The sequence below is a fragment of the Echinops telfairi genome, unplaced genomic scaffold (assembly GCF_000313985.2).
Source record: "Echinops telfairi isolate 266 unplaced genomic scaffold, ASM31398v2 ScPeMD7_1713;HRSCAF=2227, whole genome shotgun sequence".
NCBI lineage: Eukaryota > Metazoa > Chordata > Mammalia > Afrosoricida > Tenrecidae > Echinops > Echinops telfairi.
Window position 1 is genome coordinate 988,005 of NW_022105611.1, and position 17,180 is coordinate 1,005,184.

A 17,180-nucleotide genomic window follows, 5' to 3' on the forward strand; every position below is an offset into this window, starting at 1 on the left:
TGGAAAGTGTGGAAAGATCCCAATTGGATGGTAATCATAGACCATCAAACACTTTCTATATTGAAAAGAGAAGGGAGATCGGCAGAAAGGAAGATCTGAAGTCAGGGAATTGGCATTACTGTCACCTCACACATCTGCCTGCTGTGTGCAAGCGGGGTGGGCAGCATAATTATCTTCTAAGCCTAACCCTTCAGTGACCTCACATGCAAGTATTACTGGGGATTCCTTTACTTCCTGGGCAGCTCCATTTTTCATATCAACTATGAAAGATCCACGGCTGCCTTCTTTTAAAAAAGAAAAAATGTGTTTCTCTTTGCAAAAGGCTGGATTTCTAGATCCTCAAATCTTGCCAAAGTGCCTTGCACATATGAGGGGGCTTCAAAAAGATCATGGAAATACTCCAATACCCTTTAGTTCCATTTCCCTACAAACTTTTGAAGTCCTCTTATACTAGGCATAGTCATTTCCCCCCAACGCCCACCATAATTTTTGGCATCACTCAGCAATTATTTCTTAGCTCTCCAAACCAGTCTTTCAAATATACCCTATAACGAGAAAAGCATTCTACTGGTACTAGAATTGAACACTGCTCTTTTGGAGGAAGAAAGGGGAGAGAGCACATGTGTGAAATGAATCAGTGAAATGGAGTGGCGATCTGAATGGGAGGAACTGTTTGGATGGAAATCACATAAATGTTGTCTTGCTACGTTTTCTTCCTCCTCCTCTTTAAGACGCAGAGGCGAGTCCCTCTTCCGTCTGGAACACAGGCAGTTACACGTCTCCAGGGGAGAACATGTGCTGATTGGTGCTCTCGGCTGCATGTGCTCTATGAAAGGTCAACAGGATGGCCTTAGCCCTCCTTTCTCTTGGCCTTTGTTTTGTGGCTCTCGGTTTGTACCGCCTTCTCCACATCGAAGGCTGCCACAGAAAATCCGACTCCTCTGCCTGACAGCCTCCTGCTTCCCGTTCATTTCACTCTCATAGCATGTGACAATGTGAAAAACACGTGTATCGTTTCCCCATTAGGTATGGCGTCCACGATCATTACATGGATGTATAGTACTAGCTATCGCTGTGACAAATCCCAAGTAAATTTGAGAGTGACGATTAGCTGTGGGTCATTCTGAAGAAAAATGATGCAGGCAGACAGAAACATCTCCCACAAGGGCTTGGGCAGTGTACTTTACCCAAGGGCACATGCTGCAAGAATACAAAATCAGACCGTTGTCATTTCTCCCATACTGCACCTGAGCACTCTCCAAGCTTCCCCGGCGGACACTGGCAGAGGAAAGGTCTCCGGCTGGCTTCATAACCAACACACTGCATGTCCCCCGGGCACGGCTTCTCCACACAGGGGTCGTTGGACCCCGGGCACAGTCCTCCTGTGACAAACGGGAAACATGCATGATCAGTACATGAAGGAGGGATCCTATGGACATTGGGAAGCATAGGGGTGGTTCTAGAGCGCCAGGTTTGTCACTGAATACAAAGACGTTACCCCCAAAGACTGGATTTTATGTGGTGTGAGCACCTGGCAAAGTCTCCACCTCCACCGCGAAGAGTGGCTTTAGCATTGCTTGCAATTCCTGGAGCTCCCCACGCCTCTCAGAGCAGCGCTGTGCTCAATGGGCTTCTCAGTGGCTTGTGTTTGGGGGAAGGAGATGGCCGTGGTTTCCTTCGGAGGTGTTCCAGGTCTGCTGCAAATTCACTGCCAGGCTGAAGCAGGTCAGGTTCAAAGAGTAAATGGGCTAAACTGTGCTCAGAATGAGCCTAGATCGATTTCCGCTGGGCAACAAAGGTCCCATTGCTCAGGGTCTAATGTGTTTATGACAGTGGGGCTCCTGAACAGTGGGAGCTATTTGACTGCCACCCTGGAGTTTCGTTTTCTTCTCTATTTCTCTGGGCTCCGAAAGACTTGGTGGCAGACATTCCGAACATGGTAACTGTCGATTTCCCAAGAGGTGAAAAAGAACTTTTAAAAAATCTAAGTATGCTGAATGTTACACTGGGAAAGCACAACTTAGATTTGTTTCCTAATCGCCTCTGCTCTCTGCTCTTCTTTTGCTCGGCTGTAAATGGCCCCTTTGCAATGATTAAAAACAATGGAACTCTCCCTGGCAAAGAGCCCTTCCTGTCTGCCAGCTCAAGGCTCACAGCACAGTAAGATGAAAAGTTAATCCCTCAGGGGGTGGGTGGGAATCTTAGAAAGCAGATCAACTGTTGAGGGCAGATTCAACCCCTAAGTGAGTTATTTCAAAACCGGTGTTGGGAAATACGGATTCGTTGAAGGAAGTGCAGTTTTCAAAGGCCCTGGGCAGTTGCAAAAGGAATCAGGTCATTTTCAAGCTGGTCAAATTTCAGTGGTAAGACAACCACAGAATAGGAGCCACATAAACTGAAAATAACCCGTCAACGACTCAATCATTCCCTAACAGGGATTCTGCTGTGGTGTGCTGTGGTGTCAATTCTGACTGATAGGGACCCAATATGACAGAATTGAATTTCCCCTTAGGGTTTCTTCAGCTGTAATAATCTTTATGGGAGCACATCACCTGTTTGTTCCTTCTCCCACGAGTGGCTGGTGTACTTGAGCTACCAACCTTTCAGTTAGTTGAACACTTAAGAAATGAGCCCCCTAAACCCATTGAGTGGTCCTACTGAATGCGTGGGCAGTGGCTCATTAAAGAAGGCTCTTCCTGTGAACCACTCACACTGAGACACCAGTAGCTTCATCTCTCAGCAAGGTCAGGCCCATTCTCATACTCTTCCCCTTCTGTACTCTCCCCTCATCATTAAGCATACTGTCCCACTACACAGCCATTTCTTTGTCCAGAAGAAAGCAGACATTTCATGCTAACTCCATATTAACATTTTAAGAACTAATCCTTGAAAGGAGCAACAGAATGAGCACCAGCAAACTCAGAGTGTGCAAATCCTATTTTCCACTGGTTTACAACTCAGGCGTCAAAGACATTCTTGGCACTGATACAGCTTACAAAGTCTTAGAAGATGAAGGGATTTTTGATGGAAAATTTAGAATGATCGCTACAAATGGTTCTAAATGACAGAAGTGCCCTGAAATCCATTTTCCTAGTTTCTTCTCAAGAAATCTTTGTGTCATGGATGGAGCTGAAAACAGCCCTTTGGCCATCTCATGACCTATTTGAAGAGGCTCTTTTGAGAACCACTTTGAAATAACTGGGGGTGCATTCATTCAGGGAATAACTGGTTAGGGCCAATGACACATTAAGGCCGGGCATATAAAGATGAAAAGAAGTGATCCTTCTCCCTCTCCTCTCATGGGGACCCCACCTGTGTAGAGCTGAGCTGCTCTACAGAGTCATCGCGGCTCTGGCCATTCTGAAGCAGCTTGTCAGGTCTGTCTTCCCAGGAGCCCCTAGTAAGGTGTGAATTGCACACCTTTCTGTTAGCAGCCTCATGCTGAACCACTTAGATCACCAGAGGACTTTGCCATGGGTCAAAATCAGATGGATGGCAACGAACAACAACTCTGTCCCTGAGAAAAACAGTAAGCAAGCATCTGGTTGCAACATTGTGGTTGGATGCAACATTGTGGTTGGATGCAACATTGTGGTTGGATGCAACATTGTGGTTGGATGCAACATTGTGTTTGGATGCAACATTGTGGTTGGATGCAACATTGTGGTTGGTTGCAACATTGTGGTTGGATGCAACATTGTGGTTGGATGCAACATTGTGGTTGGATCCAACATTGTGGATGGATGCAACATTGTGGTTGGATGCAACATTGTGGTTGGATGCAGTCGCCTCTGACTCTCGGTGACCTCAAGTATAAAAGAATGAAGCATGGCCTGACCCGGTGCCATTGTTACCATTGTGGTTATGCTTGAGCCCTCTGTGGTTGTCAACCCATCCCAGTGAGAGCCTTCCTCTTTTCCAGTGGCCCTCTACTTTCCTAAGTGTGATACCCTTTTCCAGGGACTAGTCTCTCTTTAGAACATGTCCTAAGAATGTGAGGCGAAGTCTCGCCACTCTCGCTTCTCAGGAACATTCTGGCTGTACTTCTTCAAAGACAGCTTTGTTTGCTCTTCTGGCAGCTTACAATACAGTAAGATCATGGTGTTGTTGGAGCTGTCGTTCCAAAAACTCACTGAGTCGATTCAGACTCCTAGCAACCCTTTAGGACAGGGTAGAACTGCCCCTATGGGTTTCTGAGGTTCTAACTTTTTACGGGAGTAGAAATACTTTCTCTTTCTCTTGAGGAACTGACTAGTAGTTTTGAATTGCTGACCTTGTGGGGGCTGGCAGTCCAATGCATAACGACTATGCTACTACCACCTGGGTACCACGGAATCAACTTGACTCATAGTGATCCCATGTGGCAGAGCAGAATTGGTCCTCAGGGTGCTCCCAGCTGTGATGGAAAAGGTATCTGTCTCCTATAGAGATGCCGGAGGGTTCCGACCACCAATCTTTCCGTTAACAGGTGAGTGTGTGACTTTTGCACCATCAGGGCACCTGGAAAAGCCAGTGTAATGGAAGGACCGCAGAAGGAACAATTCTATTTCCTGGGGGATGGCCAGAGGTCTTCATAGAAGAAGAGAGCATTTATTTCAACTCAGGTTTGAAGGATGAGTCTTTGAGTAAAAAGGCATGGTGTTTCATGGTGATGAATCAACCACAGTTCCTGGCTGAACCACATGCCTGCCCCCTGTTTACACACAGCAAGTCTACAACTCTGCCAGCTGACTGTCAGCTCTCTGTGTCTGCCTTCCATTTTTTTCCTGATGGCCTGCACATTTCTAGGTAGGTCCCAGATAATGACCAGCCAACTCACTGCTGTGCAGTCGATTCCAACTCGGAGCTTCCCTGTAGGGTGGAGCCAAACTGCTCCATGGGGTTTCAAAGGCTGTAAATCTTTGTGGAAGAAGATTGCCTCCGTGTTCTCTCATGGGGCAGCTTGTGGGTTGAAACCACCCATCTTATGGTTAGCAGCCCAAAGATGAACTTCGGTACCACCAGGGCTCCTCGATGACAAGGTAGTGTAAGCTACAAAATTCAAACTACACCACGAGCAGGTAGCAATGTGTCTAAATGGATCCCAAAACATGTCCTATCAAATAGAAGCACCACCTTCTCATTAGACACAGAAACAGTGGTTTCTGTGTTTAAAAGTCTGTTTCTTGCCATTACATGGATATCCTTCCATCCCCCCTCCCTTTCTAGTTAACAAGCCTAAGAATAGATTCTCTGTAAATTTCTATACTTCTGAGATAAGGCTACATACACTAAATTCATAGTCTGTTCTGCCTGAATATAATGTCTGCACTGATAAGAAACCTTGTATTATCAAAAACCCAGTTTTAAAGGCATTGCTCCAAAGAGGAAAAAGGGTTAGTAATTCCACACTATTTTATATATATAAAAATTTAAAAGAGCTATAAAAAGCTAAAGACGATATTTCAGAATAAATCCAGCATTTGAGTACTTCTACCTTTTATTCAAAGGAGCCCTGGTGTTGCAGTGGTTAAGTGCTTGGTTGCTAACCAAAAGGTCAATGGTTTGAATCTACTAGCTGCTTTGTGGGAAAAGATGTGGATGGGGCATTATGTTCTTTTGAGAATTATCTGTATGGGATCCTCATGACAACAGTGTCTTGAAAGAAGGGATAGGAGCGGTGAGTTTATGTTAATGGAGAAAGAGCAGCTCAGAAAAGGAGGGGAAGAGTGGTTGTACAAGTAGGAGTAACTGTTGAGCTGGTGAGCGTTAGCCATGTATACACTCAACTGCAGCAGCAATAAGAGAGCCCACCCTTGGAAACACTCTGGGCCGGCTCTACTCTATCCTAGAGGCTCTACTCCTCTATCCGAGAGGCTCTACTCTATCCTAGAGGCTCTCTGTGGCAGAATCCACTTGGTGGCAGCACAACTACCTCTCATTCTCTGGCGTTGGCCTCTCTCTAGCCATCAGGACTTAGCCATGAGTAATAAGGGGGTTCTCACTCAACTTCCCCACTCATTACATTCCCCTACTTTGGCTTCTAGGACAAAGCCACCTGGAACAAGAGCTGAAGCTCACAGCTTTTTTTCCTTTTAATTTCTTTGTGTCATAAACTACAGCTGACCAAATAATTAAAGCATGGCCCCTAATTAGTGAATTATGTTAGCTCAAATTCTCATGACAAGACTCTGTGTAAGACTAATTACAGTATTACATCAAACTGTACATTAATATAAACCAATTATAAGTACATTAAGGTGCTGTCAAATCGGTTCCAGCTCATAGTGACCCCTGTGCCATGCTGCCCAGTCCTGCGCCTTCCTCATAATTATTCCTATGTTTAAATTCACTGAAGCCACTGCGTCCACCCATTTTATTCAAGGTCTTCCTCTTTTTAGTTGACCCGCTAATTTACCAAGCATGGTCTTTTTCAGGACCAGTTCCTCTTGATAACATGTCCAACGCACAGGAGCTGAAGCCGTGCTATCTGGATTCTAGGGAGCATTCTGTCTGTACGTCTTCCACGACAGTTTTGTTCGCTCTTCTGACTGCACAGTGTCCAGACTTCACATGCAACAGCAGAGTCTGAAAAGACCATGGCTTGGATCAGATGCCCATTAGTCCTCCCGAAGACCTCTTGGTAGAGACTACCGGAATGACAGTGACCTGTGTTTGTTGACTGTGTAAAGGCATCCAACTCTGTTTATCATAAAACATGTTGGATCCTATTGGAAAGAATGAGAATTCCAGAACTTTTAATTGTGCTCATGTGCATAGACTAAGAGACAATCTTTTCAACAGAACCAGGGGATACTGAAGAGTTGAAATGACCATAATTATTCAATCTGTATGCTGAGCAAATTATCCAAGAGACTGGACTTTATGAAGACGATGATGTTGGAATTGGAGGAAGGTCCTTAAGCAGCCCGTCATAGGCAGATGGCACCACAGTGCTTGGCAAAAGTGAAGAGGAGGACCTGAAGTACTCACTGATGAAGATGAAAGACTATACACAGCCTTCGCTGTGGATTCCACCTCAATGTAAAGAAAAGAGAAATGCTCAATTGGACCAATAAGTACCATTGTATTAAACAGAAAAGAATGAAGTTGACAAGTACCTCATTTTCCTTGGACCCACTACCAGTGCCCAGAGAAGCAGCAGCCAAGGAATCAAAGGATGCACCACAGTGGGACAGATTTGCTGTAAACGATGCTCTTTCAAGTGTTAAAAAGGAAAAACCAAGTGGGGAAAAAAGCAGAGATAACCATGCACATTTCTATTCATTCTAGAAGCTACTGACTTTGATAGGTTCTTTTTCTCTCTCTCTTCAGAAGTAGTTTCTGAAAGGTAAAAAACAAAATCGTCCTCATCATCCCTGTCGTTGAGTTGATTCTTCCAGTTTGGGGCAAGGAGACCATTGCTCCATTCTTGAACACTTCTCTGGGCCGCCTCCTGAGTCCCAGCCCGGCAGGTGTGCAGTCATAAACATTTGGCTCCAGCTGCTGCTGTCAGCCGCTCTGCTCGAGGCCTGTTCTCTCGTGGCCCAAGGAAAGACGCAGGCTGATTAGAGCGTGGAGGTTAGTGTAAATGTGACATTCTTGTTACCTGGGGACATGTGTGATCAGGTGCGCATGAGGATACAAACGGTCTGTTCTGAGCAAAGGAAGATGCTAGTTACTGAAAAGCAAGTTTCTCAAAACTAACTACTCCCCAAATCCAACACAGGTATTTCCCGAATTTCCACAGTTTGACATATCATTTTGCCTTTATGAAAAACATTAGTGCCCACCCCCTATGAATGATTTCACATTCACTAAAAAAAGGCAGGAGGCAAAAATAGTATTCAATGTTTGCTTTGTAGCAAGCTGGTCAAAGAAGCATAGAGTAGTGTAATCAAGCCCCCTCTCTAGGAGGTATACTGTACTTCCATTGTTTCTACTGTATACAGAAGGTGTCTAACTTAGCAGGTAATTCCTGCTTTTACTCTACGTTTTATTATTTTAGGTTGTTTTGTGTGTCATTTGGTATGATTTGCGTCTGAAATGCACAAAACTTTCCCTATGTTAACTAATGGCAATTGCGTTCTAGGGGCCCTCATGATGTAGTGGTTATGCAAGGTTAGCAGTTTGAAACCACCAGCAGCTCCTCAGGAGAAAGACAGGACTCTACTCCTGTAAAGAGTTCTAGTCTCAAAAACTCACAGGGTTCGATCTACCCTGTCGATGATTTGGCATTGAGTTTGACTTACTTGCTTCTTTGCCTCATGCTCTTGTGGTTTAAGAAAGGTTTCCTAGAATCACGGGTATCAGGGGAAGCTCGTGCGGAGGCACCAGTGACTCTGGTGGGGTCCTCAGTTTCCACGCAGGAGATCTAGGTTGAACTTCTGATCCATTGACTTCATGCACAGTTACCATCTGTCTAGCACTGGCGGGCTGTGTGCTGCTATGAATGCTGACCGCGTTTCAGTAGAGCATTCAAAGATGCGCTAGAAAAGAAAACTTCCCGCGGTGCATCTTGTGTCTCATCGTGCATGGGCCCCCATGAGTCTGAGGTTGTTGGGGGTGGGGGGTGACTCAAGTTGACAAACAGCAGCAGATTCAGTAGTACAGTCCTTGCCTCTCTACAAACTGTCCTAAGCAATGGAGAGAGATTGCCAATGAGACCCGATTGAGCAATACCATGTGCCGCTGGGCCTCCGCTGGACACAGGCATGGGTCCTGGAGACCCTTCCCTAGGACAAGCCGTCCATTCACGAGTCACCTAAAATCCAGCATGCTCTACAATCATAGCTTCCCTAACTTATTTGGCCTATTTCAGAAAGAGAACATGACTTGGTGCCCCTACCCCACTCACCTCTGCTGCCAGGCAATGAAACATTTTGTACTATAATCCATTCTCAAGGATAAAGTGTAGGTCTTTGATTTTGTAGTCCCCCACCCCTCAATGCCTGATGGTTCCAGCAGTGGTGCCGCCCATTTTAGGAAGCGCTGCCTTAAATGGAGGCTAAGGATTTAACTTGTGTTTAGAAATGACATGTTTCCGCTGTTCCCTTTTCAGGGAAGCATACATGTCTATTATTATTAAGTGCCTGGAAGACCACCTCTGGGGGTAGGGGTGGGGGGCAGAAAGCGCTTCATCATCTCCCAAGTAGCAGTTAAGACAACACTGTTTCAGCCCCTGTTGGCTTCTGGGAGAAAGTTTATCTTATTAACTATCATGAAATAATCCAGGTTTAATTAACTTGCGCTGTGTTCTGTGACAGCTCAGGGGGTGGAGGCATGTAGACCTCTGTGCTCTGTCTCCAGACATCCATCAATTCCGTGCCAGGGCAGCTATCGAGGAAGAAGGCTCTGCTTTATCAAACCAAAGGGTGTCATTTACTTGATGTCAGGGAAGGACAGAAAGTGCAGATGTTTTGGGTTCACATCAAAATGTAAAGCAGGCACGCTGTTTGCAGGCTCCCTTGGGAAAATGGCATACTGTGAAGGGAAAGCATGGGGCATAGATAAACAAGAAACTTGCACTTTAGCCTCCTGGTGGCATAGTGAGTTACGAGTGAGCTGCTAACTGCAAGGTCAGCAGTTCAAAACCACCAAGGGCTCCTCAGAAAAAAAATGAGGCTTTTTTACTTCTGTTAACACCTATAGTGTAAGAAACCCAGAGGGGCAGTTCCATTCTGTTCTACAGGGTTGAGTGAATAAGGACCAACGCCACGCTGCGAGTTTGATTTGTTGTCGTTGTTCGGTATCTATTTACTTGCCTTCCATTCAAGAGAACCAGACTGTTCCTGATCCATGTCCTCCATGTACAGCCACCAATGTCTGTAAGTGGAAGTCTGAAAGTTGCTATGCTGCTGAACAGGTTTAAGTAGAACTTTCAGACTAAGATGGACTAGGAAGAGAGGCCTGGCGATCTGCTTCTGAAAAACCTTCCGATAAAAATCCCCTACAGGTCATGAGTCTGATGTGCAACTGATCGCGGGGGGCGGGGCTGCGCAGGTGTGGGCAGAGTTGCGTGTGGCGTCATCATGGGGTAGGCACCACCTTGAGCACAGCACGTGGATCCCCTGTTAGACACGGGCCATCATGGGGCTTCTGTGTGATTATTCCTCACGGACCTGTGAGAATCAAATGGGGGCACTTCACAGGTGAAAGTAATTGTCATGGAAAGAAGTTTTATATTAAAACAAATTATCATGAAGTCTCAAATCCAGAGGGACCTGGCTTGATTGACCAAGGAGACAGAGCCCTGGACACACATGCACTCTCTGACTTGCCTTCCTCTTTGGGGTCAACGTCAGGATTTGTGGGTTCAGGGATGACATGGAATTCTCTGTGCCTGGCAGGCATGAGGGGAGGGCTGGAGCTTTTCAGTGAATCGGTGTCTCAGCACATGTGCAGATGATATCAGACCCTTCCCCACCTCTGTGTCTCCAGTTCACACAGCCTCCCCACCAGGGGCCAAGTGGCACACAGCATAGCCTTCCTCTGAACGGTTTTCCAACCACTCGGGTAGAAATACCAGTCACTTTATAGAGCAATTCACTTGGGCAGCAGCTTCAGAGTGCTGGAATATGCAGGACGAAGGTGAATTCTTGAGAGTCAGAAATTTCCCAGCTACCATTTTTATGATTCTCCCCTGCCTTCCCTCAGTCCCCTGAATTAAGTCTAGGCCGTTAGTCAACACGGCAGTCTATTTAGCTGTGGTTATAATCACTGTTAACTAGCTCTGGGGCCTTCCCACATGACAGGGAAGACCTTGATAAGGAATAGCAAACGGGCTACACCCTGAATTCCCATGCTTTGCTCGGATGCTCTGTCCTGGTAAGCATCATGTATGTCCATGAACTTCACTTCCAGTCTGTAAGATGCCTGAAAGCACATTCTCCCGAGGTCTCAGCTACTCAGTGGCCTCCTGTGGTCCTCCCAGCAGCACAGACTTGTAAGCAAAGGCCCTTGCGTGGCTCAGCCATATTTCCCGGATGATTCCGGGCTGAGTACAGTGGGATTCAAGGCATCTTTTCCGTGGCAGCTGTGTGTCAATGTGGTTTTTACAGGCACATGCACCCATTGAAAAGCTGCCACCGCCACCAGGGTGAGGACCCTTGGATGCCGTCTGGCATTGGGGGAGGTAGAAAGATGGGGCGTTCCATTCCTGTAGAGAGCTACAGTCTCAGACACTCCCTGGGCCCAGTCCACCCTGTTCCATAGGGTTGCCATGAGTCAGTGTTGCCACAGTGGCAGCGTGTCTGGCTTTTGCGTTGGTGTGCTGGGGGTGAGGGCTTGGCAGAGAGATATTTGCTCTGCAAAAGGGGATGTTCTCAGCTTTCAGGGCAAACTTGCTTCACATTCAGAGGAAACCATCCCGGTCATTCAACACCACAAGGACTGTGGTTACAGGACCTCTCTTTGGACAATTAGCTCTAGCCCAAATGCAAAGCCAACCTCTGTCTTTTCCCTGCATCGGAAACACTCACCTCCACAGAGGCCTGCATCATCTTCCTGTACTATATGTAATAGCCTTCTAGCACCAAGCTCTGCTCATCTGTCCTACGGTCCTGCTCCCCAGGGCTGTCCTCACTTCTGACCCCCTGTCCAACTGCGCACCAAAGCACGACTTTGTTCCGAGCTAGCCACAGGCTCCAAGAGGCCAGAGATGACCTCACCAGCCACGTTCACCCGTCTCCACCGCACCCTGCAATCGGCCCGGCCTAAAGTAACACCCGGTCATTAACTGCTGACCGGCGGAGCAGCGGAATACCCAGAGCCTCTGGTCTTTTCTCTCCCTTGTTCTCTTTGCTTAAGAGGCACCTCCTGCCTGGTCAAGATCCAGCTTGACAAGCTCCAGTGCTTTTCCTGGACTTCTCCAAGTAGAACTGACTGTCTTTTCTGCCTTCAGTGTGCCCTGGCTGTGCCAGCGATAGCTCTTTGTAGCACGTATTAGTTGACAGCCAAGCATAAAGGAGCTTTGGGTGTTTGGCAAGGAAAAAGAGCATTCAAGGGTCATGACAACCGTCGTTAGCTATCTGCAGCACAGCGGGTGGAAGAGGGGTAAGATGAACTGGAGAGTGTGCTGCTCCCAAGGATAGAGCTGAGCAACATCCCAAGGAGGACAATGATGGGGCGCCTTGTGAGGTAGGGTGCTCCTGGGCATTGGTATTCCAACAGTGGATGGATTACTGTGTCAGGGATATAACAAGCAGGATTGCTGGGTGCCTGCCAAGCTCCTTCCAAATCGGTGCAGAGGCAGTCCACGACAGAGGCCAAGAAGCGCGTTTGAGTAAGACTCTTTTGAGAGAGCCGGGAGCCCTGGTGGCATAGTGGTCAGCAGTTTGAAATTACCAGCCACTCCACAGGAGAAAGAAGAGGCTTTCTTCTCCCAGAAAGGGTGACCATCTCAGAAACCCACAGGGGACAACCCAATCTGTGCTGTGGGGTTGCGGAGAGGCAGAATGCACTTGATGGCATTGCTTTTGAGTTGGCTCCTGAGGGGCCCGGGGAGAGTCCTGGTTTTCAGCCATGTCCTAGTGCTGCTGTGAGTGTGCCAAAGTCAACCGACCAGTCCTACCTCCCTTGACTTTCACTTTTCACTTGTTTTATTGATACTAGCTAGACCAGCTAACCATACAGCAATTCTAACAGTTTCTACATGTGCAATTTAGGGACACGGGTTACATTCCTTGAGTTGGACGGACATTTCCACTCGCCTTTCCGGAGTCTCTCCTCACTCATTAACTCAAATTCTCTGTGCCCTCAGGTTCTTACGTATTCTTCCCAGTTGCGGTTGTCCATTTGACCTCACATAGCTAGTTCTTAAAAGACCATAATGTTCAAGCCAGATCCTTTCTGTTAGTTAGGCTGATCTATTGTTTGGTTCTGAGGAGGTTTGGTGCCATGGTGGTTATGAATTGGGCTGTTAACTGTCAGGTCAGCAGTTTGAAACCGCCAGCCACTCCATAGGAGAAAGAGGAGGCTTACTACCCCTGTAAAGAGTTGCAGTCTCAGACACTCCCAGGAGAAGTTCTATCTTGTCCTATGGGGACTCAATGGCTGTGGGTCTTGTTTGGTGTTAAGATGAATTTAGGGAATTTCCTCAATTTAGGGCTATTGAGAGTACTCAATGCAATTGTATATGAATACATTCAAAAAAGGCACAATGCCTGGTAAGGGCTCAATCAATATTAATTATGTCTGTTTCTGGTTTGATCTGTGTATTTTTTGGTAATACACAGGGCTCATAAAACTCTTATCACAATCCATATATCCATCCATTGTGTCAAGCACATTTGTACATATGTTGCCCTCATCATTTTCAAAACATTTTCTATGATCCGTGTATCAATCACACACTTTTTCCTCAGCTCCATGCCTTAAGGCTAATGCTCCTCTGAATGGGACCTCATTTGCCTAAATCTAGGCATCCTTTCAGCACTAGCTCAGCTTCACCAGCCCCTCAGTGGAGCGAACCCTCAGGACCATGTCACATAGTGATCATAGCTCTACTGTTGAGGTGCCTGCTATCCCTCTGGTTAAGAACATGCACGGTAAGTGCCCGGTTCGTCTTATGTTGGCTCTAGAACCCTGGTGGTGTGGTGGATGAGTTATTGGGCTACTAACTGCAAGGTCTGCAGCTCGATACCACTAACCTCTCTGAGAGAGAACGCAGAGGCTTTGCGCTCCGGTAAAGCTTCATAGCCTAGGAAACTATAAGGAGCAGTTCTAGTCTGTCCTGTAGGGGCTCTCTGAGTCAGAATTGACTCAAAAGCCGTGAGTTTTGAGTGAGGTTCCAATCTGCACTCCATACTGTTTGGGGAGTACAAAGGATAGCCTGGGGTCAACTATAATTTCAGGAGGATATTTATTAAGTCGTAAAAGAGAAATGACAACACAAAGACACGAATGCCAATCAGATAAGGGAGGCCACTAGCATGAGGTCATACTAGCATCTGAGGATTCAGTCAAGTTGCTAGTTAAATAAAGCATGGAACAGAGGAGACTGTCACAGATTCATGACTGGTGGCAGAGCAATACATCACAGTTACCGGTGGTGCTACAGAAGTGGGAACAGGGTCATGATTGGGACATGCACTATTGTGTTTGATAGAAGAACTCGCAAGATTGGTCCAGGGCCTTTTGTCTAAGACAGTCAGGGAATGACTGATAGGATGGGATGATGGGACCTGTAGTGTTGTCCATCAAAGAGACACCCAGGCAAGCCTTTAAGAGACTGCCCCTCCCTTTGCTGGCTGGAGAAGGGTGGAGGTAACCCACTTTCCAACTCTCTTTGCCCGAGGGCAAGATGATCTACATCCTTGGTTAATGATCTTGGAATTCAGTGGAGGCTTAATCTACAAGGGGATTCTACAAACAGGTTTTTGGTTTTTGCTGTGACCCAAAGCCTCTGCACACAACTCCCTAACACAACTCCCCCACTCTAACACAACTTCCCCGACCCCCATCCTGGGTTACATTATTAATAACCCTTTGATCACACAAGCCGAGTGAACAGGACTTAACTTAAACACACTTGCTGCTGATTAAATGAAATGAAATTCTCCTTTGGATTTATTTCAAATAGAAATGCCCTCATTTGAGAAACTGCACAGGGCTGCACTCCAAGGGTCATAGATTTGAAGTCCTTGAACTTTGGTTCAAATCTACTATTACTTTGAGGTTGCCCCCTAACTGACAACTTAAGACTACCATGTATTTGTAATTTTTGTGTCTTCTTCATGTTTTGTGATGAATCATAATTCTGCAGACAAATACTTTTGACTTAGGGAAGGAGTGTTGTTGAAATTATCGCCTTGTGTCTAACCCTTATTGTTTTCTTAAACAGAGTTCTGTCACTTCAGTTGTGTGTCTACGTAAGTGCATGTTCCATGTATTTTAGTCTAAAAGGCTTTCTTCTATATTTATCCCTTTAAAAAGAACTTGTTATTTTCAATTCTATACCATTCTCCTAGACAAACATATCTTTTTTGGCCTATGTCTGTATCAGACATTTGGAAACCAATGAATATGTTCAAAATTAGGCCACCCGCCCAGCCTCATGGCAGCCCGTGGTACCCTTTCCTCTTGCTGCGCTGCACGCATAGGGGTTCAGATGCGTCTCTCACTTCCCACTTGTGTAAGCTGGTGCCACTAGAAACCTCTGGCGGCACCAGAACCTCTTCTCTAAGTACTGTTCAAACAGGATGTTCAGTGGTAGGTGGCATTTAATGAGCCTATTTGGCACTGAAATGGAAGTCGGCTTTCACTCTGTCAAAGCAACTCAGCATTTTGGTTCAAGATGCTAGTGATGGCAATTGGACCCAAAAAATCTGCATGAGAAAAAGATGAGCTGGAAGTTGGGAGGAGGGTAGAGTATTGAGGCCAACTCTGTATAAACATTCCTGTACAGCCCAGAATGGGCAGGGACTGACATTTATCTTGTTAATTATTCCACCAAGTGGTGGGACAGTCTATTTAATGAATCTTCTGACCTCCCAGGGTAAAGAGATGAGCAGCCAATATTAGCTGCGTGTGTTTGGGGTGGGTGGAGGAGGTGGGGGGGGCGGGCAGTGGGAAGGGGCATCCACGGCCAACATTAGTTGTGTGTGTCTCTGAGAGTTAGGGGGGGTTCATTTATTGAACTAAATGATCTCTTCTTTCTAATATGTCAGAAGATCCCTGAAATTGCCCAATGCTTTATCATTTTTCAGGGAGTTTTTATTTTAGAGGCAACTTGTGAGACATGAGATCCCAAGAGAGTTATTACTATTACAATTAAGAACTTGTCCCTGAACCTGAAAGAAATGTGTGTTCTTTCCCTTCCTATCAGGAGACAGAGAAGGCTTTCTCCTCCAGTAAAGAGTGACAGTCTTACAACCCACTGGGGCAGTTCTACTCGGACCTATGTGTTTGCTGGGAGTCAGAAGGGGCTCAATGGCAGTGAGTTTTGAGTTTTCACTTCGTATTAGAAGCCCAGGTGGTGCTGGAGAATGAATGCTGGCGGATAACCACCAGGCACTCGTGGTAGAAGGATGAGGCTGTCTTTTCCCATCAAGATTTAGGGTCTTGGAAACCTACGTAGGGGTTGCTGTGAGTTGTCAAGGGCAGTGAGTTTGAGTTTTTATTCCCCTGGTTCCTCTGAAAGCCCTCATGGTACAGTATGTTAAGTGTTGGGCTGCCAACAGCAAGGTGTGGTTCAAATCCACTCGTCACTCTGTGGGGGAAAGATGAGGCTGTTTGCTCCTGTCAAGATTTCCAGCCTTAGAAACCCGAAGGAGACATTCTAATCTGAGTTGGAAGTGGCTCAATGGCAGTTGGTTCTTGGTGGGTGTCCCTTCCAGTGAAATTTCTCACAGGCGGATTTCCTCCACCAGCATCAGAGTTCCCCAGGCTCCACCTACTGTCCACGTCTGAGTGTGCAGCAGCGCAGGAATGGGCATTTCTAACAAACACCACACACACTGGAGTGGCTGAGATGCTCTGTCTTACTGCAACTGTCTTTCAAGGCTGCCCCGGATGAGTACCACAGACATCCAGGGAGCTGAGCTGCACTCAGGAACTGCCACTTAGGGAGGGAGGGATATTAGATCAATGTTCTCCACTTTACAACATTCAAGGACTCAGCTAATAGAAGGATGGCCCTTTGCACTACACACCATGAGGTGAACGGATGGTATAAGTAAGCAGCTAACACTGGTATGAATGGAATGAACTGTAGATGAGAGGAGGAGTGGATGGACAGTTAGAGCCATAATCACAATGCTACCAGTCTCCTCAGATAAGCAGAAAGGTGAGTGGAAAGAGGCTACAAAGCAGAATAGTTGAAAGGAGAAAGAAAAGAAGGCGGGGAGGGGAAGAGGGAGAAAGGAAGATTCTGGTCGAAGCCATGACCCTCCTTATGAATTTATGAGACAGAATTGAAAATGACCATTTGATAGTAGTGATAAGAACAAAGAACTCGGAGGCACTTAATATGCCCCTGGTAATATGCTGAAATGTTAAAATGCCAAATAATGCTTCACAGATAGTGTTCTGGTTGTTGTGAACTGCTGTTGAGTTGGCTGTCGACTCCTGGCAACACCCCCCCATTCCCCCCACCCCACGTACAACTAAATGAAACTCTGCCTAGTACAGAGTCTGCCCCATGATCATGGTTGTTCGAGGACCAGACCATTGTGATCCACACAGTTTTCACTGGCTGTTTT

General features: G+C 46.4%; 1 protein-coding gene across 1 annotated transcript in view; it reads right to left on the minus strand.

Moving 5' to 3' along the window:
* Positions 1-17,180, minus strand: part of FAT3 (FAT atypical cadherin 3) — a 684,233-nt gene that overhangs the window by 45,434 nt on the left and 621,619 nt on the right. The window contains exon 20 of the mRNA XM_030886441.2: positions 1,248-1,382. Within this exon, the coding sequence (XP_030742301.1) occupies positions 1,248-1,382 (135 nt within the window). The remainder of the gene's footprint in view (positions 1-1,247; positions 1,383-17,180) is intronic.